Raw genomic sequence first — 24,328 nt, forward strand, 5'->3', positions numbered from 1 at the left:
GTATAAGCATCACCAAAATTCAGCTAGAGTTGTGTATATATTAGACTTCCAAACGATTCCATCAATTATTATAAATGAGATGGAGGCATACATAGTCGAGTCAATTCAATCTAATATGGAGTGTGACCGTGAATTAGAGGAAGAAGATGATTTATAATAGGTTTTTGAAGAGGTAGAAGCAAGGGTAAATGAGGTTGGTGGATCGATAATTATGGGGTTCATTATGAAGAAGTTGTCATGCCTTCTAAAAACGCATTTGTGAGTTATAGACGAGTATGCGACGTGTCGCTATTAGCATACATGATTGATGTTGAAGTCAGTCGTATCAGATTTCAATTTGAAAGTTCCCTTGAGGGCACTTGATGTGATGATTTCTCGAAATTTTGTAAAGGTATGATTCTCGATACAAAGGATAATTTGATACACTTTGTCCGCGTGCACCGTATGCAAACACACCACAACTTCAAGGTGCTGCAATCCAGTCCAATAGCATGGGTGGTTAGGTGCAATGCAGACGAGAGCTGCATTTAGAGGTTGTGTGTCTATCAACATAGAAAGTATGAACTTTTTGAAATTACACAGTACAGAGGTCCTTATACATGCATCAATGAGACTCTTTCACAAGACCACTTACAATTGAAATCAACCTTAGTTGCGAATGAAATTATTGATATTATGAAGAGTGATGCTAGTGTTTCAATTGCAGCTTTGCAGGTATGCCTGAGGTTAAAATATTAATATCATGTATCCTATAAAAATGTATGACTTGAGAAACAAATGACAGTTACAAGGGTTTTTGAAGAGTCGACTATGACTTTCAATTGGTTTTTTTTATTTTTTTTAACTTGTTTTGAGAAGAGGGTGCAGGGGCAAGGGGGAGCAAAGCACGTAGAAACCGAATTTTAGAAAGTTGGCTTTGTCACATATTATATATATATTTTAAATACTCAAACAGACTTTCGTAAAAAAAAAAACCCTAAATCTGTGCTTCCAAAACATTTCTACGTTTTTATGAAACGCGTTTCTGCGTTTGGAAAGAACAACGATTCATTTTTTGGCCTTTTCAGATGAACTGGAATGTAAAACCGTTGCTTTGCGTTTTTCAGCAGCTCTCTCTCTCTCTCTCTCTCTCTCTCTCTCTCTCGTCAGTTCAATTCAACACTCAGCTCACTTTCGCTCCTCGCGTCAGATCATTCTTCCCCTCCTCGCGTCCATGGCTCCGGTGGCTCCTCGATCTGGAGATGCAATCTTCGCAAACGTCGAGCGTGTGGTAAGAAAACCTAATTTTTCAATAACTGATCTTAGACATTGTGTGAATGTGATTGATCTCGGAAACTGAAATCCTGCAGAACGCTGAGCTCTTTACCCTAACGTACGGTGCGATTGTGCGTCAACTTCTTACTGATCTGGAGGAGGTCGAGGAAGTCAACAAACAGCTTGATCAAATGTACCATCTCTATTCAAAACACCGTTGTTTATCGTTTTTTTTTTTTTTTTCATTCTTTGATTCATGTCTTTTTCAACAGACTTGCATTATCATTCTATGCTTTATGGTAATATCTGATTTTTTTTTCTTCTTATTTTCCATTTGCCTGTTATTTGCCTTCTTCAGTGCTGTTTGTATTGTGCGGGTTCGAGAATATTGTTCTGAGTGTAGAATTTGTGCGTTGAGAATTTCCTAAGCCGAACATCTGTTATATAAAACCTTGCCCATATCAGAGTAGGCATTTTGCTGATAAGCCTTTTTTATGATATCTTGTATTGATGTATCTCAATGCATTTATACAAGTAGAGGGAATCACTGTTACATAGTTGAGAATAAAACAAAGGAGAAAGGTTCCCCTACGGTTACAAAGGGGAATATCATCTTGTTACAGGGATTTACAGGTATTATTTTGAGCTGTGCTGATACGCCCCCTCAAGTCCAATGGTGTATCACAAACAGTGAGACTCGATCGAAATCAAAAGAATGTGTCGGAGACCAGGGGCTCGGTGAAGATATTCGCAATTTGATCCTTTGAGCTGAGAAACGAGATTGTCAGTGATTGAGCTGCTACACGGTCACGGACAAAGTGAAAATTTATGTCCATGTGTTTTGTCCGGGAGTGGAAGATTGGGTTGGCAGCAAGGTAGGTGGCTCCAATGTTATCACACCATAAGGTGGGAGGGTGAGAGAGAGAAATCTGAAGTTCACGTAGAACTGTTTGTAACCAGATTGTCTCAGAAACAACAACGACAATGGAGTTGTATTCAACTTTTGTGCTTGATCGAGCAACAATTTTCTGCTTTTTGGAGCTCCAAGAAATCAGGTGTTTGCCAAGAAAAATACAGTAGCCTTTAGTTGATTTCCTGACAGCAGTGCATCCTGCCCAATCAACATCAGAGTAAGTTTGAATGGTTAAGGAGGATTCGTAGGAGAAAAAGATGCCATGATTAATAGTGCCCTGGAGATATCTTAGAATTCTCTTTACAACACTCCAGTGAGAAGTCTTGGGATTGTGCATGAATTGACAGACCTTGTTTATGAAAAAACTGATGTTTGGCCGAGTGTGGGATAAGTACTGAAGTGCTCCAACAGTGCTTCTGAAAAGAGTTGGATTGTCAAAGAGAGGTGAATCAGAGGAGGACAATTTTAAGGAAGTTTCCATAGGTGAGGAGACGGGTTTGGTAGTGGACATATAACTGCGATGTAGTAGGTCCTTGATGTATTTACGCTGAGTAAGAAGCACACCATCCTCTAGATAATCAATCTCCAAGCCTAGAAAGTAAGACAACTGGCCAAGGTCTTTGACAGGAAACGCTTGATTGAGGGCATCGATTAAGGAGTCAGTGGCGGTGTCATGTGAAGAGATGATAACAATATTGTCGACATACACAAGCAGATAGATTTTGATATAACCATTGGTAGGGAAAAATAGAGACGGGTCAGCCCTGGAGGCAGTGAAGCTATATCCGAGAAGCCACGAACTCAGCTGAGCAAACCAAGCCCTTGGGGCCTGTTTTAGGCCGTACAGAGCCTTTTTCAATTTGTAGACATAGTGCGGATGGACGGGATCAATGAAACCCTGAGGTTGTTGCATGAAGACAGTATCGGTCGGATCACCGTGAAGGAAGGCATTTTGAATGTCAATTTGGTGTAGAGACCAACACTGAGCAACAGCAAGCGAGAGGATCAACCGGATTGTGGGGGCTTTAATGACCGTACTGAAGGTGTCAAGGTAGTCAACGCCCTCTTGTTGATGGAAGCCCTTTGCGACTAGGCGAGCTTTCCGGCGTGGAATGGAGCCGTCGGAATTGTATTTTGTCCGGTAGATCCATCTGCAACCAAGAATGTTAGAAGAGGGGTTAGGAGGAACTAAGGTCTAAGTGTTGTTTTGAACAAAAGTAGTGTATTCTTCATTCATGGTAGAACACCATTCGGGGAGCTTGGAAGCCGCGAGAAGCTAAGGGGAGCGTTGAGAGAGATGGTTTCAGTGGTGAGGCAGTGACGAGGGGGTATGGAATTGTACCATCGGTGAAAATATGTGGTCGAGAGGATAGGGTGTGGGATCTTGTGATGATTGGAGATCTGGGAGGAATGAGGTCGTGCTGGGTAAGGCGTCGTGGGTTTGGGGAGGAGTATTAGGGTTGGGAGATGAGTGTGGGAAAGAAGAGGACACGAGGGAGGAAGGGGGAGTTGGTAGGAGGGGTGAATGGGCCGGGTCAGGAGAGGTGAAGGGTTTTGGACTTGGGCCGAGAATTGAAGGGGGGAAGATAGGGAGGTGGGTAGCAGGTGAGTTGGTAGGGGCAGAAGTGGGCTAGGCCGAGACGTGGGCAAGGGGAAAGGAGTCTTAATTGAATAGAATATCTCTAGAAATGTAGAGCCTGTTTGAGGAGAGGTCCAGACATCTATAGCCTTTGTGGGATGGGCTAGAGCCTAGAAAAAGACAGGGCTTGAATCAAAAATGCATTTTGTGAGTGTTATAGGCCCGAAGGTTGGGCCAGCATTAACAACCAAAAACTTTGACGAAATTGTAGTCAGGGTCTTTATTAAAGAAGGGAGTAGCGAGATTTGTTATTCATAGTAGGTGAGGGAAGGCGATTTATTAGATAAACGGTAGCGTTGAAAGCATCGACCCAAAATTTGTAAGGTAGTTTTGTGTGAGCCAATGAGGCCATACTTGTTTCAACAATGTGTCTGTGCTTGCGTTCCACACAACCATTTTGTTGATGGGTATGTGGGCATGAAAATTGATGCGTGATGCCACCAAGGGTTTGACATAGGGGGGGTGAGGGATTTAAATTCGCCACCACCATCTGTCTGAATGGAGATTAATTTGGAATTGAATAATCGTTCAACATATGGAATAAAGGTGGTGAAAACATGATAAACATCAGATTTATTTTTGATGGGAAAAAACCAACAAAACTGAGTGCATTGATCTACAAGGGATAGGTAGAAACTAAAACCATTCCTAGAGAAATAAGGGGCCAGGCCTCAAACATCTACACAGATGAGCTGAAGAGGCTTTGAGGCCTGGGCCTGATTGGGAGAGAAGGGATGCTGATGACTCTTGGCTAGGGGGCAGTTCGAGTAGAAGAATGACGAGTCTATGTGACTGGAGGGTAGCTGATGCTGATGTAAGATGAGAGACACCAAACGAAGGGAGGGGTGACCTAAATGGTGATGCCACTGAGTAGGGGAGGTCCTTTCGCCGACATGGGTGGAGGGAGAAGACGAGAGTGCCGACGATGGTGGAAAAACGCAGAGGCCATTAATGTTGGGACCGGTGAGGAGGATCTTCCCAGTCAGTTTGTCCTTCACAGAGAAGAAAAAAGAGTGAAATTCAAAGAAACAATTATTATTTGAGCAAAATTTACAGATAGAGATAAGATTCTTTGTAATGGATGGAACATGAAGTAATTTGTTTAAAGTGAAGGAGGAAGAGGAAGTGAGAAAAGTAGAGTCATCGATGTGTTGAATGGAGAGAGCATTGCCATCGCCTACGCAAACTTGATCACCGTCGGTATAGGGGTGGGAGGACAGATTGAGGTTGTCAAGGGAGTTCATGATGTCGTGGGTGGCTGCTGAGTTAGGGTACCTAAAGGTGTCAGGGAGGGAAGGGGATGGTGTAAAGGTGTTTGTGAAATTTGCTGAAAGAGAAGGAGGGGCCTCATATTGGTAGGAATAGTTGAAGCGGTGGCGACATTGAAGCGCAACATGGCCAGGTTTGCTGCACACCTGACAAATTGGGCGAGTGGATGGGGAGGGAGGGTAAGAAAATGGTGATGGATTGGGGTAACTGTTACTACGGCCTCCACTTTTGGAGGAGAAAGAACGGCCTTTGGTGTTGCCATTTCTGCCAGATCTGCCACCTCTTGAATAGCCTTGACCATGGTGGTCACGGCCTCCAGTTGTTGTTACATTCACCGAAGGTTCATAAGAGATCATGGAGCTGGTTGAGTGAGCGAGCCGGCTCTCATGAACAAGGAGAAGTTGAAAGAGTTCGTGAGAGGAGATGGGTGTAGATCTTGTGGTGGTGACAAACGAATCATAAGAGGAACCAAGTCCGGTGAGCAGATATGTAACAAAGTCTTGGTTAGGAAGGGGATTTCGAGTGGAGGCAAGAATATCAGCCAGTGCCTGCACTTTGGAGAAGTAATCTGTGATGGAGAGCTCTCCTCGAGTCAGATTTGCAAGTTGGAAATGAACTTGAAACTGTTGTGCTTGGGATTTTGAGGTGAAGAGAGAGTCGAGGGAGCTCCACAGTTCATGTGCGGTGGTTGAAGACAGTACATGGTGCAGGACAGGTTCAGGGATTGAAGAAAATAGGATGCTGAGGACAAATTGATCTGTTCTCATCAAAGCAGAATATTTGGGCTTGACAGTGAGTTGGTCAGGAAGAAGTTGTGGAGGAGTTTGGAGGCTGCCATCGACAAATTGATACATATCTTGGCCACGGAGATAGGCACTAATATGAACCATCTAGAGAGGGAAGTTGTCTGTAGTGAGTTTACTGGTGGCAACATGAGAGAAGGATGATGTGGGGGTAGTAGCAGCCACAGGAGAGGGGGGGAGCAGAAGGTGAAGCAGCAGCAGAGGCGTCGGCCATTTTGATGGCTTCTGTTCGCTAGCTCTGATACCATGTCAGAGTAGGCATTTTGCTGATAAGCTTGTTTTATGAAATCTTGTATTGATGTATCTCAATGTATTTATACAAGTAGAGGGAATCAGAACTGTTACACAGTTGAGAATAAAACAATTACACAGTTGAGAATAAAACAAAGGAGAAAGGTTCCCCTACAGTTACAGAGGGGAATATCAGTTTGTTACAGGGATTTACAGGTATTATTTTGAGCTGTGCTGATAGCCCAAGCCCGACCACAGTCAGTTTGGTTTTGGATCCCCTCCCCCCACTGAGTTCAGTCCTAGTTGTGCCAATTGCTACAGGTTAGGCAGTTGAAGAGCACACAAGGTGCCACTGTCTTTGATTTTAGATATCTATTGCCATATATATATTTGTCACTTTTGCTTTTCTCTGAGTCTTTTGGGTGAGGATAAGAAAATCATCAAGCCCTTAGATTGCCAATGAGATGGTAGCGTCTGTCGCCCTTCAAAATATCATTCTTTTCCTTTAACTCGCCCACTTGGTCTCAAATTTTCTTGTGTATAGCCAAAACTTGGCCTCTGTTTTTAGGACAGTTCTAGCGGGTTTCTATGCAACTTCATGCAGGTAAAGTCCTAAAGGTTGATTCCCCCTCCCCTTTTTCAGATGAACTTCTCCTTTAAAAAAAATAAAAGTTGGGTATAACACATTTGGTAAACAAAGGGTGTGTCGAATTAGCAGGATTGAATTGACAATTGTCAACCTTTCCTATATGGGAGAGATTTGTCTTCTATTTTGTTCAAAAATCTGACTTCTTCAGTCTTTTGGTTTCTAGTGCTATGTTTTTCTCATGATTTAGAAAATTGGTGCTCAAAGACAGGTTTCTGGTTTGTTATGGTCAACGACTCTCATTGGTGTGGTGTATGCACACATGCTCATGGTTTATTATGCTCTTTAAAAAATAAATAGAAATGTTGGATAAAATCCAATAATTTTGCATTTCTGTCTATATAACTAAATTGCATCTATCAAGATATGGATGCCCGTTACAAACTGCCTAGCCAAGTTATGGACTTATTTCAACTTATATATTTGTAGTGGAAAAAAATTCATCATTGGTGCATTTTTACTTATGTAAACGTATTAAATGCAGTTTTTGTCCTTTCTTGAGCTGTTGCACATTTATGTCATGCACTCATGACGCAGGCCTTATTCATATATGAAACTACGTTGAATTTTTATTTTTATGTGTGGTCCAATCGGGTCATCTAGCTTTAAATAAATTTACTTAGATAATTACACACTCCTATTGTCCTTATTATTTAGATAATCATGCAATATAATTTTGATCTTGTGCATTTGACCACTTATTTCATTTGCAGGGGATATAATATTGGAATTCGATTGATTGATGAGTTTCTTGCAAAATCCAATGTATCCAGATGTGTTGACTTCAGGGAGACAGCTGAAGTAATTGCAAAGGTCCATTAACATTATATAGTCAGCTTCTTTAAGTTTCCTTTTTCCCATGTTAGTAATGTTGATCAAGTCAAATTTTATTGATCCTTATTCCAATTAGTCATGAGTAGAAGTTCCAAATAGTTCCAATTCTGCATCTCATGATTTTTTTCAATTGTTTGGGAAGGCTTTGTATTCTGTTGCCTCTATGTTAGTTTCCTTAGAATTGAAAAATTTTTCTTAGACTTAACAACAACTTTGTTTTATTTGTTTTGTGTGATTTGAAATATGGCATTATCAAAACTGCTGGTTTTAGTATGAGAAAAGCATGGAGGTACAAGGTATCATCTATGTGTGCAGGTTCAATGGTTTAAAATGTACTGTTTTGTGAATTAGTTTGAATTCATGGGCAAAGTGCATCTTGTGTATATGAGAACTGTTTTGTAATTAGTTTGAATTTATGGCCAAAGTACATATGAAATTTAGAATCTCTAAATGCGTGAAAAGGGGAACTAAATAGCAAAGCATGTAAGACATGGTGGTTATGTGTTATCTGTTCATCATTGCTTGTATTTTAAAGAAATCAGGCATTTAATAAAGTAGTATACTTTCATATATTTGCAGTTATAACAATCAACCAAAATATAATTTGGTTGAAAATCTTTGGCGTTATCAATTCTTTATATGGTAACAGCCATATGTTAGAAAAGAACATTGCTGACATAGCCATCTCAAGCTGGAGTTACAGGTTTCTTCATGGACAAGGGTGAAGGTGCAGTGCTCTACTAGGAGCATGGACTGTCTGATTCGTCAGCTCCATTGACCTAGATGATGGGACACATTCTATATGGGCTTGAACGTGGAAAACCATTCTGAGTTTGTCATTTGTTGTCAGTTCATAATATATTTGCAGGATAGAGCTCAAATCAACTGCATCCTAGTTCCAATTAGTTGGGTTTGGCTTCCGATGATTGCATTTTATATCGATGCTTTATGAATTGTAAACAATGAACTGAGTTATTATTGTGTGTTTTTTTTTTCCAAAAAAACTTGCATTAGTTGTTCTTTTTCTTTTTCTTTTTTAATTTTTCTTTATTCTTTGTTTGGATCAAGGATTTACTTGAGGGAAGGGATCGAAAGGAAAATAATAAAGAAATTAATTTTCATTGTATTTTCTGTCTATATCAAAACTATTAAAAATGAAAATTTGTTTTAATATGATTAAAAATTATGAAAATTAAATGTTAGTCATGCCATGCTGTAAAAATTAAAATTTTGTTCATTGCTTTTGTTATATATTTTATTTTCTTTTTGTTATTGCTTGATGGCCAAACATATAAAAGTAAGATTCCTTCATATTTTCCTTTCGTTTCCCTAGCATTTTCCAAGTTCACAACAGGGCTTTGATCTTTTGGAAATTCACAATTTGGTATCAAATGTGTTTGGGCATGACTGCTTGTTGGCACACATTTTTATTGAATTTTTTTAAGCATCTAATTGCAAAATTATTTGTAATTGCCATAGTGGTACTGAAGACTCCACATGTTGACAAACTAATTGAGGCGAGATGTGCCATGCCAATCCTTAGAGCTAATCAGACTTTAATGTTAAAATGGTTCAGAACAAATGAGCTAGTCTCCTGTTGGGTGGATTGTTATTGGATGTGTTCAGTAGCAACAATCTGTGTGACTGGTTGTATTTCAGTATGAAATAAGTTGGATTGCAACCTAAAATAATGGGTCCCCTGCTAATTATTTGGAGGTTCTTTTTCATTTTTTTTTTCACATTGTTATTTTTTTGGCCTAAAAAGGAAATTCTTGTTTGAGCAGGTTGGTTTGAAAATGTTCTTAGGGGTCACTGCATCTGTGACCAATTGGGATGCTGATGGAACAAGTTGTAGTCTTGTTTTGGAGGATAACCCCCTTGTAGACTTCGTTGAGCTTCCTGATACATGTCAAGGTCTATACTATTGCAACATCTTAAGTGGAGTCATCAGAGGAGCCTTGGAGATGGTGAGTGATTTTCCCTCTTATCATGCTCTTGTACTTCCCCATTTTATGTGCATTATGGCCTTCGTAGCTTTATAATCATCTTCTGTGCACTTTATGAAGCTTATTGAAATTAAATACATGATTCTAGTGTTGCACATGGCTTCAGTTGAAAAAATAGGCTTTTGTTTCAGTAAACACTATTGTTAGTCAAGAATGGTGGTGGATGCACACTACTGTGAATTTCTGTGCGAGTTTGGGTTTATGACTTGAAAACCCTGATTAAAATATAAATTACAATGGTTTGTATGACTGTACCTTGGACTTTCTGAACACAAGTCTAAAAGTTCTTTCGGCTTTAGCAGGTGTGGATGGTGCTAAGGCCATTAAACTATTTATTGCTCTCATGACAAGACTTTTAATTTTTCTACTTTTATGGTTAGGTGTCGATGAAGACTGAAATAACATGGGTTCGTGACATGCTGCGGGGTGATGATGCATATGAATTGCAAGTGAAACTTCTGAAGCAAGTTCCTGAAGAGTACCCATATAAAGATGATGAGTAAATCTCTCCCCATGGAATTTTACTACCTTTTTCTTGTTGTTTCGTTTTTTCCTTTTTTCTTTTTCTTTTGGTTCTGGAGACCAGGGAAAAAAAGGGGGGGGGGGGGGGGAGTAGCTATGGTCTATGGAACTTCTGCTCATGTATATACAATTTTAAGAATGTCTTCTTTCATGATTTATTATGAATCTGTTGAAAATTTGATAGTGTAGTGAATTTCATCCCCTATTTCTATGCATTAATTTTCTGTTGCTACATGTTTAAACTTTTCAATGTTAAATGTTTAATTCACCCACAAGGAAAGTCAGGGATGCATTGTGAGTGTTAAACTCCGCAGTTTTATTTATAGTGAAAGTTGCAAAATGAACCACAAACTTGCATTGGCTGCAGCTGTTTAGCTCAAACACCATGGTATACCGCCTTCAAAGGACTCAATAATCATTATGCAAATATCTTCAATTCGTAAACTGTTAAAAAGTTTTCCCAAAACATTTCTTTGTGCAATGTGATTGGATTGGAAATAAAATTAATTGACTAAAAATCAACCAACTTCTAGGTACTCAAAAAGATGTAGCAATGACTTCTATTTCTAAGCTAGAGTCCAATGTTTTTTTGATTTGATTTCACATTTACCTTTCCCTTTTTACTGGATGTTGATTTGAAATCATCTGTGTTAAAAGTACAGGTATTGTTCTAAATATGCGGATATGTAAAAAGAGTTTAGGAATTGATCTCATGATGGTGTGAAAGTTGTGTAATATGTCCTTTCAATTTTTTGCAAGCATAGGATAGGAAAGCTAGAGCATCTTGCTTTAGCATTAGGAACAACCTTTTGAACAGCAGAGTTAACATTAAAATGAGGCTTTTCAAACAATAAGGAGTTGTGGTCTTTCCAGGATATGGTAAATAGGGAAATGCCAGAGCATCTTGCATATGATTGCAAGAGATTTGTTGCCCGAGGAAGCAACCCAAACAATACGACTATAGCCCACCCGAAAGAGATTCTAGGAAACCCAAATGAGGCAGTGATCTTTGGAAGACTATTTTTTTGGGATATTACTATCAAAGAAAGGTGATTTCTACTGGTAGAAAGTTCTAAACATAATGGGCACAAGTATTTGTCTACCCATCCCCAAAGATTGAATTCTGTCAAGGATCAATATCCTGTTCCAACTAGCCAGCTGGCAGATGAAGGAATGCTTGGCGATGTGACATTTAAACTAAACAGTTTGCCATTAAACTTTCTATTTTGTGCCTAATACAGCTCCAAACAGAATTTGATGAAAGATACTGATTGGTGAAAGAGTCCAAATGACAATGTCCTTTAAGAAGAATTGGGAGAGAAGTGAACGAGGGATTTAGAAGCAGCATCAGATAAAATTTTTCTTGGATATTGAAGTATCATTCCTCATCATAGCAGCAGCTTTGACTGAAGTTGATAGACCGAATGCGATAGAATATGAGGGCCATCATGCTCCATAGAAGACTGTTAGGGAGACAGTTGTTATAAAAATAAAAAATTATTTCCATTCCAATTATAGTGGTGAAGCAGGAGTAAGCTATATCTCTTTATTTCAAAATGTTTTTTCCAAGTCCAAGCCCCTTTTGCAGGGGTTTTGATGGCCCATATGCTCCAATGTCTAAGTTTGTAAAAGTGCACTCATTGAGCTCAAAAGGATTTCAGAATAGAATAGATTATAGCACTTCAAGAGTGGAGACCAAATTCCATATGCTCTAGTTTAAGACCCAAACCACCTTCCTTGAGAGGTTTGTGACCATCCATCCAACTAAATTTTGCAACTACTTGTATTCCATTCACTGCCTACTAAAAGAAAAGGTTAAAAGATCTTTTGATATTTCTAAACATTTTCTAAACATTCTTTGAAGTAAGAAGAGTGGTAAATTCTAGATGTGATCTTGTCAGTCAAGAGAAAACATCCTTAGTTGCTAGTGGCAGATGGGGATTTTCAACAAGAGCTGACCTTCAACAACACCCAAAATTTGAACAATATTCTACTTTTCTGCTTCAGGAATGTTGGAACAGAAATTTTCAAATTTATCACCACTAGAATCCAAGCCTGAAATTAGAGAGAACAGAGCTAGAAGATGCTCAATAATCGTAGATGTCTTAATGTCCCCTTGCCTTAAAATAATAAGTATCCCATCAGTGCAGCAAAGGTTAATTATGTAGAGTTAGGTACACTTGCAATGAAAAGATAGCTCCCCTTAGCTGAGCAGCCCTTTTAAGAGAGTACTTCCATCACCATAACAAAGAGGTAAGAGGATATAGCACCCACCCACTCCACCCTCCCCCTCCCCCTCCCCCTCCCCCTCCCCCTCATCCCTTTCAAAACCCTAAAGAAGCCCTCAACTAATGCATTAATAGATAAGGAGAAACAGAAGAGATTGTCAAACATTCCCTTATTGATTAATAAAGCATAACAGGGTGTCAGTACACTCTAGGATAGTAAGAATGGTTTCCAATCCACAGAATCAAATGCTTTTTTAAGATTAACCTTCAGTGCAAATTTTGGGGAGCCTGAGTCTGAATGGTAGCCATGAAGAAGGTCCTAATCAAGTTAAACATTATTCTAAATACATGATGCATCTGCTCTTGATATATGCAATTTGATTAGACTTGCAAAAATCACAAACAACTGTTGAGTCTATTGGTCAAGATTTTTTGTAATACTTTTGTAGTGGATGTTGCAGAAGTAAGTAGGCCTAAGTTCAGAAGTATAAGAATGTTTCTTTAATGTGAGAATCAGAGTAATAAGAGTAGCATTCACCTATTTAAGGAGTTGGACGCTTTAAAAATGAAAATATAGCAACCACTGCATCAGATCAATAATATGCCAGCAACTTTTGTAGAACTGAGCATTAAATCCATCCAAGGAAAGGGCTTTGTCATCTGAGAAAGAAAATAATGATTTTAATTTTTTAAAATCTAATCTTTGTCCATGTGTTTTCCTAAGATAATCTTGTCACTCTCTGACCAAGTGAAGTTCCAATCAGTATGTTAAGAATTGGGGATCGTAAGGCAAGAGCTTTTTATTACAATCTCAAGAAGATCAGAACAGTAACTGACAAGCTCTTCTTTAATATCATTAAAGGAAGTTAATCTTCTTCTTTCCTTGCTAAAATGAGATCTTATTTAATTTTTAATTCTTCTGTTATTTACTGCAGGAGGGAAAACCTTATTATTTTGATCTCCCAACTATATCTAGGAAATTCTGGACTTCTGCTTTAAATAGCAATCTCCTAATATCAAAGGCTTCATGTATGTCTCTTGTTTCGCTGTAGCATCAGAAAGAGCTGTAGGAACTACATTTAGAACCTGATTATGAGCATACAACATATCATGCTTGGCTTTGCTAATTCTTATCCCTCGGGTTGAGCAAATACTGTTTATGAAAAACTCTTCTGACATTGGATATACATGGGGGTGACATACAAGTAGAGTTTCAGGGTTCTTTGACAATATCCATGAACATGGGATTTCCCATCAAACATTTAAGAAGCTTAAAAAAGTAATTAGGACCCTTTATAGAAGAATTAGGGTTTAGATGAAGAACAATAGCATTATGGTAAGAAGTACTTGGAGGGATGAAATCAACAGCAAGGGAAGGAAAGAGTTGAAGAGATTTTGCACAAGCTGAAAAGGGCATATCAGGAGTTGAACAGAGGTCCCCGTTAGCTGCAGGATAGTTATCAGTAGCTAGATTTTGATCTTCCCTTCTATCATATCATCTTCATCTTGACAGCAGAAAAGGCATTAGAAATGTGGGTACGTAGATAAAAAGCATGGTAGAACCTTGCATTGGTTTCAAGGGTAGTGGTTCTGGTTGCAAAATAAAATGACTCTGGAAATCCTATTTCTTGATCCACCAATTTCATGCCCACGCCAATGTTCTTTCATGCCTTCTAGCTTCTTCAACTATGATTCACTGGAAATAATTTATCTTAAATATTGATTTGGGTATGCGGAATCAATCAATCAAGATGAGAATGAAAGAATTGGCACTTGTATCAAAGAATGAGAATGTAGACTGGAATGAAGAATACATTTTTTTAATATATAAAAATTATAAAATCTAAATGAAACTTTGGAATGAAAATAACCATGTTTGGTATGCTGAGTATATGAGAATTGTTGAAAATTTTACTTGTAAGTTTGTCTCACATTGGAAAAATATGCTGAAGGATGCATATATACGTGATTGAACCCAAGATTTAATAGACTTAAGTTTTAGGATCAAGTTCATAACTCTAGACTAGTAACATCGTGAAGTCAAAGTGTAAAAACTAATTCTCTTGAGATACTAATAGTTGGAGGACCATGCATGTGACCGAGACCAAGGATCATCTAGCTTTGATAGATGGATCTGAAAAGGGTTAGGGTTTGGGAGGTAAGATTGGTTTGAAGGACGTGGTGCTAACAAGTGGTATTAGAACTTATGGTTAATAAATATAGGTGAGCTATATTGTAAAGTTGTGATGTGAAGTTAATTCTCCAAATTTGTTAACAGTTGGAAGATCAAGTATGTGACTAAGACAATAAGGATCATCTAAGCTTGGAAGATAGATTCAAATAGGGTCAAGATATAAGAAGTAGAACTGATTTGAAGGCACGTGAACTACAATTCAAGGCACGTAAGATGCGGGAATTACAAAATAAGTTGGAAAATTACAAAATAAGTTGACATTTTTGTAATTATTTAAAAATTTAAAATGAAAAATCAAACGGGTTTCTCAAGCAAATGGTGTCAAGCCTATTTTGTTCATGTAATTTGTACAAAATACTGTAAAAAAATTAACTAAAATTTTTATAATTTTTTAAAAAACTAAAATAAAAAATAAAGAATAATTTCTACAACTAAACAAGCTCGAAACATTCCCCCGTGAATCAAACAAAAAAATACCCAGAAATAAATTTTTTTTAAAATCATTGATGGAATCCATTATCCATGAACCAAACACTCCTTGAAAACATCCGATTGTTGGAGCAAATACTCTTGTACTAAATGTTTTATGTTGAGCCTTTGGAAACAAGTAGGTGAGATCCAGGGGAGGGGACGCAGATTCGCTGCCACTAGTCTAAGGTCAAATAAGTGCTCCAATGGATCCAAAAAATAAAATAAAATAAATTTTCTTTAATCCTATTCCATTGTGTTTTTGCCTCTATGAATAATATCCTATGGCTAGCAATTCATTTATTTTCAAACCGATCGAATTACTATCTATTATTTAAATAACGAATCCTTTATTCATTCAAATCCATTTAAATTTAAGGTCTAAAGGCATCCCAAGGAAGAATGTTTCTGAACTCTCCAGGCAAAAGAGGGATGCACATATTGGAATGTCTATGATTTTTCTTATTCAATTACAAAATTCTCAGAAAAGACCTAAATGCATTTAGGGCAGCAAAAAAAAAAGACAAAGAAAAGCATACAACAATTTTCTTCTTCTTCGTTTTCAAAATTTTAGCTTCTGGTAAAGCTGCAGAAGAGTGGCATTCAAAGCAGTGTACACGGCATTCCACCCTGCCTGAGTTGGGTGAACGAAGTCCCAAAAGAACTTAGAGCTCGGGTTGTCGCAGAGTGTATACATCTTTGCTCCGCTCTCGTTCACGCTCCCGCAGGAGTACCCTGCGCTTATTCCCACGCAACAGGGCTGCAGTGGGTTCTCGAATTTCACTGCGCCTGATCCTCTGTTCTCAATGACGGACATGAAGGAGGCGTAGAGGTCGAGGACGACGAAAACGGAGTCGGTGGGATGAAGAGCGTTGAGCCTGGTGACGGCCTTCTTCAGCAACGAGTTGTGGATGTTCTCTGCAACGGCGTTCTTGGTGGCGTCGCAAGATTGGAATGAGGAGCTCTGGGTGTTCCGAGGGAGGCACCCGAGAGGCTGCAGACCCGTCACTGCCACTCTGCTCAACCCCATACCGTAAATGCGTTCCAAGTTCTTCACAAGTTGATTTACCACTTGTGGTATGAAGGCTGGCATATCCTACATTGGGTATGCCGGAGAGAGAGAGATTAATCGTTTAATAACATTTTTAATTACCAGGTGTTCGGTTAGAACTGTTTTGGGGGTTTAATGGGTGCAGAAGATTATTTCAGTCAAATGCAATTTTTGAAATCAATCAAAGATTCCCAACTCACTTTTAAAAATGTTCAATGGTTTTTCGTACTAATGAATTTTTAATATTTTGGATAAATTAACCCTAAATCCCTGAAGTTTCACTAAATTGTCCTTAACTATTTAACTTTCACATTGCCAACAATTTTATTTTTAAAAGTTTCATTTTACCTAGTTTAGATATCTATTTCACGTTCGCATTAAAACTAAGATTGAAACTTAAAAAATTCAAGTCGCAATTTAAACTTTAAGTTAGAAGTAAAGTGCATAAACTTCAAGACCAAAGTAAAGTGCATCTTATTCTGACTATAATTTTGAATAAAAAATTAAAAAAACCCTATTACAAATTGTATATCTCAAAATTTATATTCCTAAATACTATCTTAATGAAATAATCTTCTCGTGTAACGTATCCTTGTTTATTTTAATTGAAATGTTATAGTAATTGACAATAAATGAATTAAAACATGTTTATTTACCGAATAAGAGCCATTTTTGGCCAAGAAGGTAGCATAGTCGTTGCCGTTGAGGGTGACAAGGGCGACGGAGGAGTGAAGGTCGGAAGGGGTGAAGAAGGAAATGTTAATGAGTTGCTGAAGAGAATCAATCTGGGTGGTCATGTTTGGCCCCAAGAAGATTGTATCGAACACACCTGTCCCTCCATAAGCAAAGTTCATTCCACGCGTTCTGTCCCCTTCTTCCCTTCCTCTATATGTTGATATTTCACATTCCATTTCTAAAAATTTGCCTATGGCATGCCCGTGTGACAACACAAGAGACACATTTAGCATTACAAATGTTGCTTATCTTTGAATTCACTTGATAATAGTTCGACTAAAAAATGATTAAAAAATCTCATAAATATGAAGATGTATGGCACCTAAAATTGTGCTAAGAAACTTAAGCAACTACGAAAATATTGAATAAAATTTTTTTTGTCGGTCTAGATAACTTGAACATTTTGAAATTTGTCTTAGAAAGAATAAAAAATGTCAATTTGCGTGTGTGAGGTTTTCATGGTAAACAAAAGTAAAATTAATTGCCTTGTGATATGGCGGCAATGATGTGGCCCCAAAAAGAAAGCAAGAACACAAATGGATGTTTGTATGTAGAGAGTGACTAGGGCGCATGCAAACTTTTGACTTTTAAATAAGGATCGAAATTTTAGGGCATTGGATGGAAAAAATGTGTGATGAATGTTGATGTAGGTGTTTTTGAATTTGATGTTGTATTAGATTTGAATAAGATATAATATATAATTATATTAAATTTTAATTTAATTTATTTAAATTTAAATCAAGGTTTGAAATTTATGTTTTCAAAACTTTAAACTTTGTGATAAAAAACTAAGGACGGTAGGTATTTGCGGGACATCATAATTCGAATTTTGTAAAATTTGACTTTAAAAAGAATGGCAAAAGGCACTAACCTGCCTAAATTTTACAACAATGATACTAAATTCCCTTGAAATTTTAAAAATTTCATAAACTTTTTTTATAGATTCAAGAATTTTACATTATTTTTGAAGTTTGCTAAAAAAGTACAACCTCTTTTTTACATTTTGTTAAAAATCAACATTTTCAGATATATAAATGTCTCAAAAATCAAATATCAAGAGTGGTTAAAGGGATTTTTGAAATCTCGAAAAATATTCATAAATTTTTGAAATCTCAAGAAAAGTTTGTATCTTTTTTGTCAAATTTTAAGGGACGTGAATATCTTTTATTGTTTAAAAAATAAACATAAAAAAGTACCTCAACAATATAAGTGAATCATTTTAGTATGAGATTTTCATATTAAAAGTAATTTCATATTTTCGGATGGAGTGAGGCGCCAAAATACAAGGATAATTTGCCTTCTATAGCGGCCGAAGGACCCAAAATAAAACATGATTAAAATAAAACAGACAGAAGTGAAAAAGAAGATTTGATGCTGCAAAATTGGAGGCAAAAAAGATGGTTTTACTAGAAATTATCGTAAGGAAAAAGTTAAAATAGAAGATTGCCTATACCTAAGGATTGAGATCTTAGAAATGACATTTATTTTTGAAATTCACATGGCATGATTTTGTTAAAGAGTAAGACAAAAAATGTAAAAAATTATTTAGTCCTATTCAAACAATGTAAAATTAGAATTGTGAAAAATGAGAATTCTTCTTACTTTAATCACATGGGATGGAACGTATGACAATTTAAAGGCGGGCATGATACCCAAAATAATGATATAAAATTAAGAACAACGTATTTTCATAGAGGTCTCGATAATTTGGATTTTTCCAAAATTTGTCTTTGAATTAGAGGAGTCCATTTTGGAGATATTTGAATTATTTTAGTACAAAACCTTCATAAGTTCAAATTTTAGGATGGAATAAAAGTAAGGTTTTTTGAAATAAAAGATAAATTATCTTGCTATATAGCTAGTGCAAGGGCTAAAAATGAACCAAAAAGAAGAATAAATATAAGATGAATGTTTCTTTGACATTATGAAAATTAAGGGATTGTTTGGCGTCACTGTCAAAAATTAGAGAAACAAAAATCAGAAACAAAAATAAAAAATCAGAAATAGAAATTAAAAATCAAAATCAGCAACCTGTTTGATTAACATTTTTAGAACTAATCCAAAATAAAAACCTAATTAGAAAAATTCTCATTTTCATCCTTAAATCAAAATATTATAAAAACATTGTTAAAATAATAAAAATACAAGTTATACATATTTAAAAAATTACTATAATAAAAATAAAATTTATTAATAACTATTTTATTTAATTATTCTACTTTCAAATTTTACTTTACAATAACAAATTTTATTAGACATGACAACTGAAAAATAGTAAAATTATTTTGTAATTGACTTTATTATTATTATTATTATTATTATTATTATTATTTAAAATTTATCTATATTTTTATTTTAATTTTATTTAAATTCACATGATTATTAAATTTTGATTTTAATTTAGAAGAGTATAAAATATATATATATATATATATATATATATATTTCTGGATATTAAAATTTTAAACAACTAAAATTCATAAAATCTAGTTTTTAATTTTTTGGCAAACAGATGAAAATTGACAATAGAAATAGAAAACTGACAAAAAAAAAAAAAATCAAATGTGCTTTTATAATTTATTTTTTCATTGTGAAGAAACATAAATAGAAAATACAAAACAACAACAATGCCAAAGGAGGATGGTAGGAAGTGACTTAGTAATGGAGGGTGGACTATTTTAATGATGCAAAATTAGGGCAAAAAGAATGGTGGGTTCACTATAAATTATCATAAAAAAGATCATAATAAAATATTTTCTTGGCTTAACCACTCAAGATGTTTGCCCTAGCTAATGGGGTAGTCTGAAAATGTACCCAATATACATTTACATCGCAAACACATGAAATGATTTCTTGGGTTGAAGAAGCAAAGAAATTACTTACCAACGTAATCAGTTAAGACGTTTCCATCAGAGAAACGACCAGTCGGTTTACCAGGATTTGTAATTCCATAGGGAAAGCCCCAAGCTGTAGTATTAATGGTGTTACCCGTATCAGCGTATGAATCTCCAAACACAAAAAGCTTCTCAGGATGAAAATAAGTATCTTTGGACACAGAGGAAGTAGAGTAGATCAACTCTTGAAAACTCAAACATGTGGTCAGGAGAGGAAACAGAGAAGAGGAGAAGATGAAGATAAGCTTCTGTCTCGTCATAGTGTATTCCCTACTAGATCATATCGGACGCTTAAGTCTTTTAGAAGCTTGGCAGATGCACAAGATGTTGGAAACCATTGAAGAGTGATGTTAAATGACTCTTTCATCCTGGCAAACTCGCTCTCTTGGGAAGACGAGCAAAGTAGTGCCTAGTGAGCAATAAGTAGCAACATCCCATGCTGTGGCTAAGCTAGCTAGGCACCTTCCTTTCTCATTTTTTTTTTTACTTGGTTAAATTGTAGTTCCATGGTGGGTGTAATACGTTACCAAACCTTTTTTTGATTGAATTTTAATAATTATGTTTTATTTGTTCCTTAATTTTCTCCTCAATCATTGTTTCATTTGGTTAAAAAGAAGTGATTCGTTCAAGATATAATATTTTCAACGCAAGGACTTTTGGATTAATAATTTTAAAGAAATTGCAAAAATCCCGTTGCAATATGATATAACCTAAAAAATAGCAATCAATTGGTTTGTCATGATCACTAGGTCCTCATTTGATTTTAAAGATGATGTTAAATTGTAGCTCAATATAAAGATGTGAAAAGATCAAATATCCCACACATCATTAATCAAAATGGAATATGCGTGTTATCTTGACTCTTGAGGTTAAATAATGACAAGAACTATAGTAATTAAACAATTTGATACTCATCATTTAAGGATTCTCTTTAAAAAAAATGATGAATTATACATTATTCTCCAAGGTTTAAGGTGAAAGGTTAATATGGTTGTTTTAAAATATTTTTGTCAAAAAAAAAAAAAGAAAAGCAAAAGGCCTCTAATCTGTTGACTTATGTCAAGAAACTACCGGGGTGACGATTTTACATAGTTTAAAAAAATAAAGAGGTTTAGCCATCATAATAAAATTAGAGTATCTCACTTTTTTTTTTTTTTATTTAATTTGGTAAATCGCAAAGGGAATTTCAATAGTTTCCTTAATTTAATTGATAAGTATTGCAATCAATGAGGATATTACGAATACAAGTTAAACAAAACATAAAAAAAATTATGATCTATACATAATTTTAAGTCAACTATATGTTAAGAGTAACTTAAGCATGAATTAACCCAATATTTGATATGCTGGAATTAGGGTTGCAAACAAATCCAACCACTCATGAGCAACTCAGAAGCTTGACTTGATAAGAGCTCTTTTAGGCTCATTCATTGTGTAAATGAGTGATTTTCAAACCCAATTTTACGGCTCGTTTAATAAATGAGTCAAGTCTGAACATAAATGGGCTCGACTTGTTTCGACTTGTGAGCGACTTGATTATATAGACTCGGCTTGGACTTATTTGATAGGCTTGAATTAGAACCATTTATGGACTAGTTTAATAAGGTTGGATTAGCTTGATTATAATGGGCTTAAAATTAGGAATTATTTTTGCATAAGATTATTTAGATCTAACTCCATAACCTTAATTTAATGACAAGGCTAATACTCAATGTCAATAGGGTAGTTTGCTGGGGCAAAATTTTTTTAAAGCAGTATTTGTCACGCTTCGAATCCGGTAATGGGACCCAAGGGTGAATTAGTAACCTAACCTGTCCCTGTATCATACAAATCCAACGATACATCACAATGAATGAAGGTCCGACTTCGTGGGATTCTCAAGCACCCTATACACATCCATATACAAATAGAATATATGCAGCGGAAAATGGTCATTCTATACATACTTCGTACCATACCAGAGTCTATACAGAAGGAACTAGGATCCATAATACAAAATACAACCCAGGTGTCAGCCAAAACCACAAAAAACAACCCGATACAGTCCTAATACTTACCCAAGTACCTTTCGCAGTACACCGACCACTACGCTCTTAACACCAGGACGCTAGTTCCGGTTACTCGAAGGACATGTAAAATATGTACGTATAGCAGGGGTGAGACACTTCTCTGTAAGGCAGATCCAAGTTATATCGGTGTGTGGCTTATTAGTGTTATCATGATACAAAACATACATAGTTCAATGCAATTCCAGTATTTTCACAAAAAAGTTCCAGCACAGTGCATTCACGTATACACACATGATCAAGTAACCCGGTGTCCTCACACCCTTCGGCCTGAAGCAGGCTCGCACTACATGGCGTCCCCGGCACATGACATAGTCCCAGATTCCAATGGCATCGTACCGGTACAACTTATGACCCTCGCAATGAAAAGATAGTTCCCCTTTGCTAAGCAGCCCTTTTAAGAGAGTACTTCCGTCACCATAGCAAAGAGGTAAGAGGATATAACCCCCACCCCATCCACCCTCCCACTCCCCCTCATCCCTTTCAAAACCCTAAAGAAGCCCTCAACTAATGCATTAATAGGTAAGGAGAAACAAAAGAGATTGTCAAACATTCCCTTACTGATTAATAAAGCGTAACAGGGTGTCAGTACACTCTAGGATAGCAAGAATGGTTTCCAATCCACAGAATCAAATGCTTTTTTAAGATTAACCTTCAGTGCAAATTTTGGGGAGCCTAAATCTGAATGGTAGCCATGAAGAAGCTCCTAATCAAGTTAAACATTATTCTAAATGCATGATGCATCTGCTCTTGATATATGCAATTCGATTAGACTTGCAAAAATCACAAACAACTGTTGAGTCTATTGGTCAAGATTTTTTGTAATACTTTTGTAGTGGATGTTGCAGAAGTAAGTAGGCCTAAGTTCAGAAGTATAAGAATGTTTCTTTAATGTGAGAATCAGAGTAATAAGAGTAGCATTCACCTATTTAAGGAGTTGGAGGCTTTAAAGAAGAAAATATAGCAACCACTGCATCAGATCAATAATATGCCAGCAACTTTTGTAGAATGGAGCATTAAATCCATCCAAAGAAGGGGCTTTGTCATCTGAGAAAGAAAATAATAATTTTAATTTTTTCAAATCTAATCTTTGTCCTTGTGTTTTCCTAAGATAATCTTGTCACTCTCTGACCAAGTGAAGTTCAAATAAGTATGTTAAGAATTGGGGATCATAAGGCAAGAGTTTTTTATAACAGTCTCAAGAAGATCAGAATAGTAACAGACAAGCTCTTCTTTAATATCATTAAAGGAAGTTAATCTTCTTCTTTCCTTGCTAAAATGAGATCTTATTTAATTTTTAATTCTTCTGTTATTTACTGCAGGAGGGAAAACCTTATTATTTTGATCTCCCAACTATAGCTAGGAAATTCTGGATTTGTGCTTTAAATAGCAATCTTCTAATATCAAAGGCTTCATGTATGTCTCTTGTTTCGCTATAGCATCAGAAAGAGCAGTAGGAACCACATTTAGAACCTGATTATGAGCATACAACATATCATGCTTGGCTTTGCTAATTCTTATCCATCGGGTTGAGCAAATACTGTTTATGAAAACTTGTCTCCGGTTAAGGAATTTCCACTTATGACATTGGATATACATGGGGGTGACAATACAAGTAGAGTTTCAGGGTTCTTTGACAATATCCATGAACATGGGATGTCCCATCAAACATTTAAGAAGCTTAAAATGGTAATTGGGACCCTTTATCGAAGAATTAGGGTTTAGATGAAGAAGTACTTGGAGGGATGAAATCAATAGCAAGGGAAGGAAAGAGTGGAAGAGATTTTGCACAAGCTGAAAAGGGCATATCAGGAGTTGAACAGAGGTCCCCGTTAGCAGCAGGATAGTTATCAGTAGCTCGATTTTGATCTTCCCTTCTATCATATCATCTTCATCTTCATCCTTGACAGCAGAAAAGGCATTAGAAATGTGGTTCTGTAGATAAAAAGGATGGTAGAACCTTGCATTGGTTTCAAGGATTGTGGTTCTGGTTGCAAAATAAAATGACTCTGGAAATCCTATTTCTTGATCCACCAATTTCATGCCCACGCCAATGTTCTTTCATGCCTTCTAGCTTCTTCAACTATGATTCACTGTAAATAATTTATCTTAAATATTGATTTGGTTATGCAGAATCAATCAATCAAGTTGAGAATGAAAGAATTGGTACTTATATCAAAGAATGAGAATGTAGACTGGAATGAGGAATACATTTTTTTAATATATAAAAATTATAAGATCTAAATGAAACTTTGGAATGAAAATAACCATGTTTGGTTTGCTGACTATATAAGAATTGTTGAAAATTTTACTTGTGAATTTGTCTCACATTGGAAAATATGCTGAAGGATAGGTGCTTATATACGTGATTGAACTGAAGATTTAATATGTTTAAGTTTTAGGGTCAAGTTCATAACTCTAGACCAATTCTCTTGAGATACCAATAGTTGGAGGACCATATATGTGACCGAGGCCAAGGATCATCGAACTTTGGTAGATGGATCCGAATAGGGTTAGGGCCTGGGAAGTAAGATTGGTTTGAAGGACCAGGTGCTAACAAGTAGTATTAGAGCCT

At 36.4% G+C, this 24,328-nt stretch overlaps 2 protein-coding genes across 3 annotated transcripts; one reads left to right on the forward strand and one right to left on the reverse strand.

Annotated features, from left to right (window-relative positions):
* The first annotated feature begins 967 nt into the window (after positions 1 to 967).
* LOC131145688 (uncharacterized) lies at positions 968 to 10,483 on the forward strand. Of its 2 annotated transcripts, XR_009134190.1 has the most exons (6): positions 968 to 1,270; positions 1,350 to 1,447; positions 7,469 to 7,568; positions 9,374 to 9,556; positions 9,976 to 10,207; positions 10,302 to 10,483. XR_009134190.1 is itself a non-coding variant. In XM_058094888.1 (5 exons), exons 1-5 carry the CDS (start codon positions 1,214 to 1,216, stop codon positions 10,096 to 10,098), a joined length of 561 nt encoding a protein of 186 aa, XP_057950871.1. In that variant the 5' UTR covers positions 976 to 1,213; the 3' UTR covers positions 10,099 to 10,483. The 2 variants fall into 2 exon arrangements, 1 of the variants encoding a protein (XP_057950871.1); XM_058094888.1 differs by having other exon boundaries at positions 976 to 1,270; positions 9,976 to 10,483.
* A 4,854-nt stretch (positions 10,484 to 15,337) lies between these two features.
* LOC131149578 (GDSL esterase/lipase At5g03610-like) lies at positions 15,338 to 19,947 on the reverse strand. Its single transcript, XM_058100156.1, has 3 exons — positions 19,677 to 19,947; positions 16,715 to 16,983; positions 15,338 to 16,103 (listed from the first exon to the last, which is right to left on the reverse strand). The coding sequence occupies exons 1-3, from the start codon at positions 19,945 to 19,947 to the stop codon at positions 15,570 to 15,572; spliced, it is 1,074 nt and encodes a 357-aa protein (XP_057956139.1). The 3' UTR covers positions 15,338 to 15,569.
* Positions 19,948 to 24,328: the final 4,381 nt, after the last annotated feature.

This window comes from Malania oleifera, chromosome 1 (genome assembly GCF_029873635.1).
Source record: "Malania oleifera isolate guangnan ecotype guangnan chromosome 1, ASM2987363v1, whole genome shotgun sequence".
NCBI classification, from domain to species: domain Eukaryota; kingdom Viridiplantae; phylum Streptophyta; class Magnoliopsida; order Santalales; family Ximeniaceae; genus Malania; species Malania oleifera.

What these genes read in the sequence shown, in the direction of transcription:
- LOC131145688 (XM_058094888.1), top strand. Translation starts at nt 1,214, where the DNA reads ATGGCTCCGGTGGCTCCTCGATCTGGAGATGCAATCTTCGCAAACGTC. An exon ending in TCGCAAACGTCGAGCGTGTG is followed by an intron (nt 1,271 to 1,349) that starts GTAAGAAAACCT and finishes GAAATCCTGCAG; the next exon opens with AACGCTGAGCTCTTTACCCT. An exon ending in TCAGAGGAGCCTTGGAGATG is followed by an intron (nt 9,557 to 9,975) that starts GTGAGTGATTTT and finishes TTTTATGGTTAG; the next exon opens with GTGTCGATGAAGACTGAAAT.
- LOC131149578 (XM_058100156.1), bottom strand. Translation starts at nt 19,947, where the DNA reads ATGACGAGACAGAAGCTTATCTTCATCTTCTCCTCTTCTCTGTTTCCT. An exon ending in CGTCTTAACTGATTACGTTG is followed by an intron (nt 16,984 to 19,676) that starts GTAAGTAATTTC and finishes GGCATGCCATAG; the next exon opens with GCAAATTTTTAGAAATGGAA. An exon ending in CCAAAAATGGCTCTTATTCG is followed by an intron (nt 16,104 to 16,714) that starts GTAAATAAACAT and finishes TACCCAATGTAG; the next exon opens with GATATGCCAGCCTTCATACC.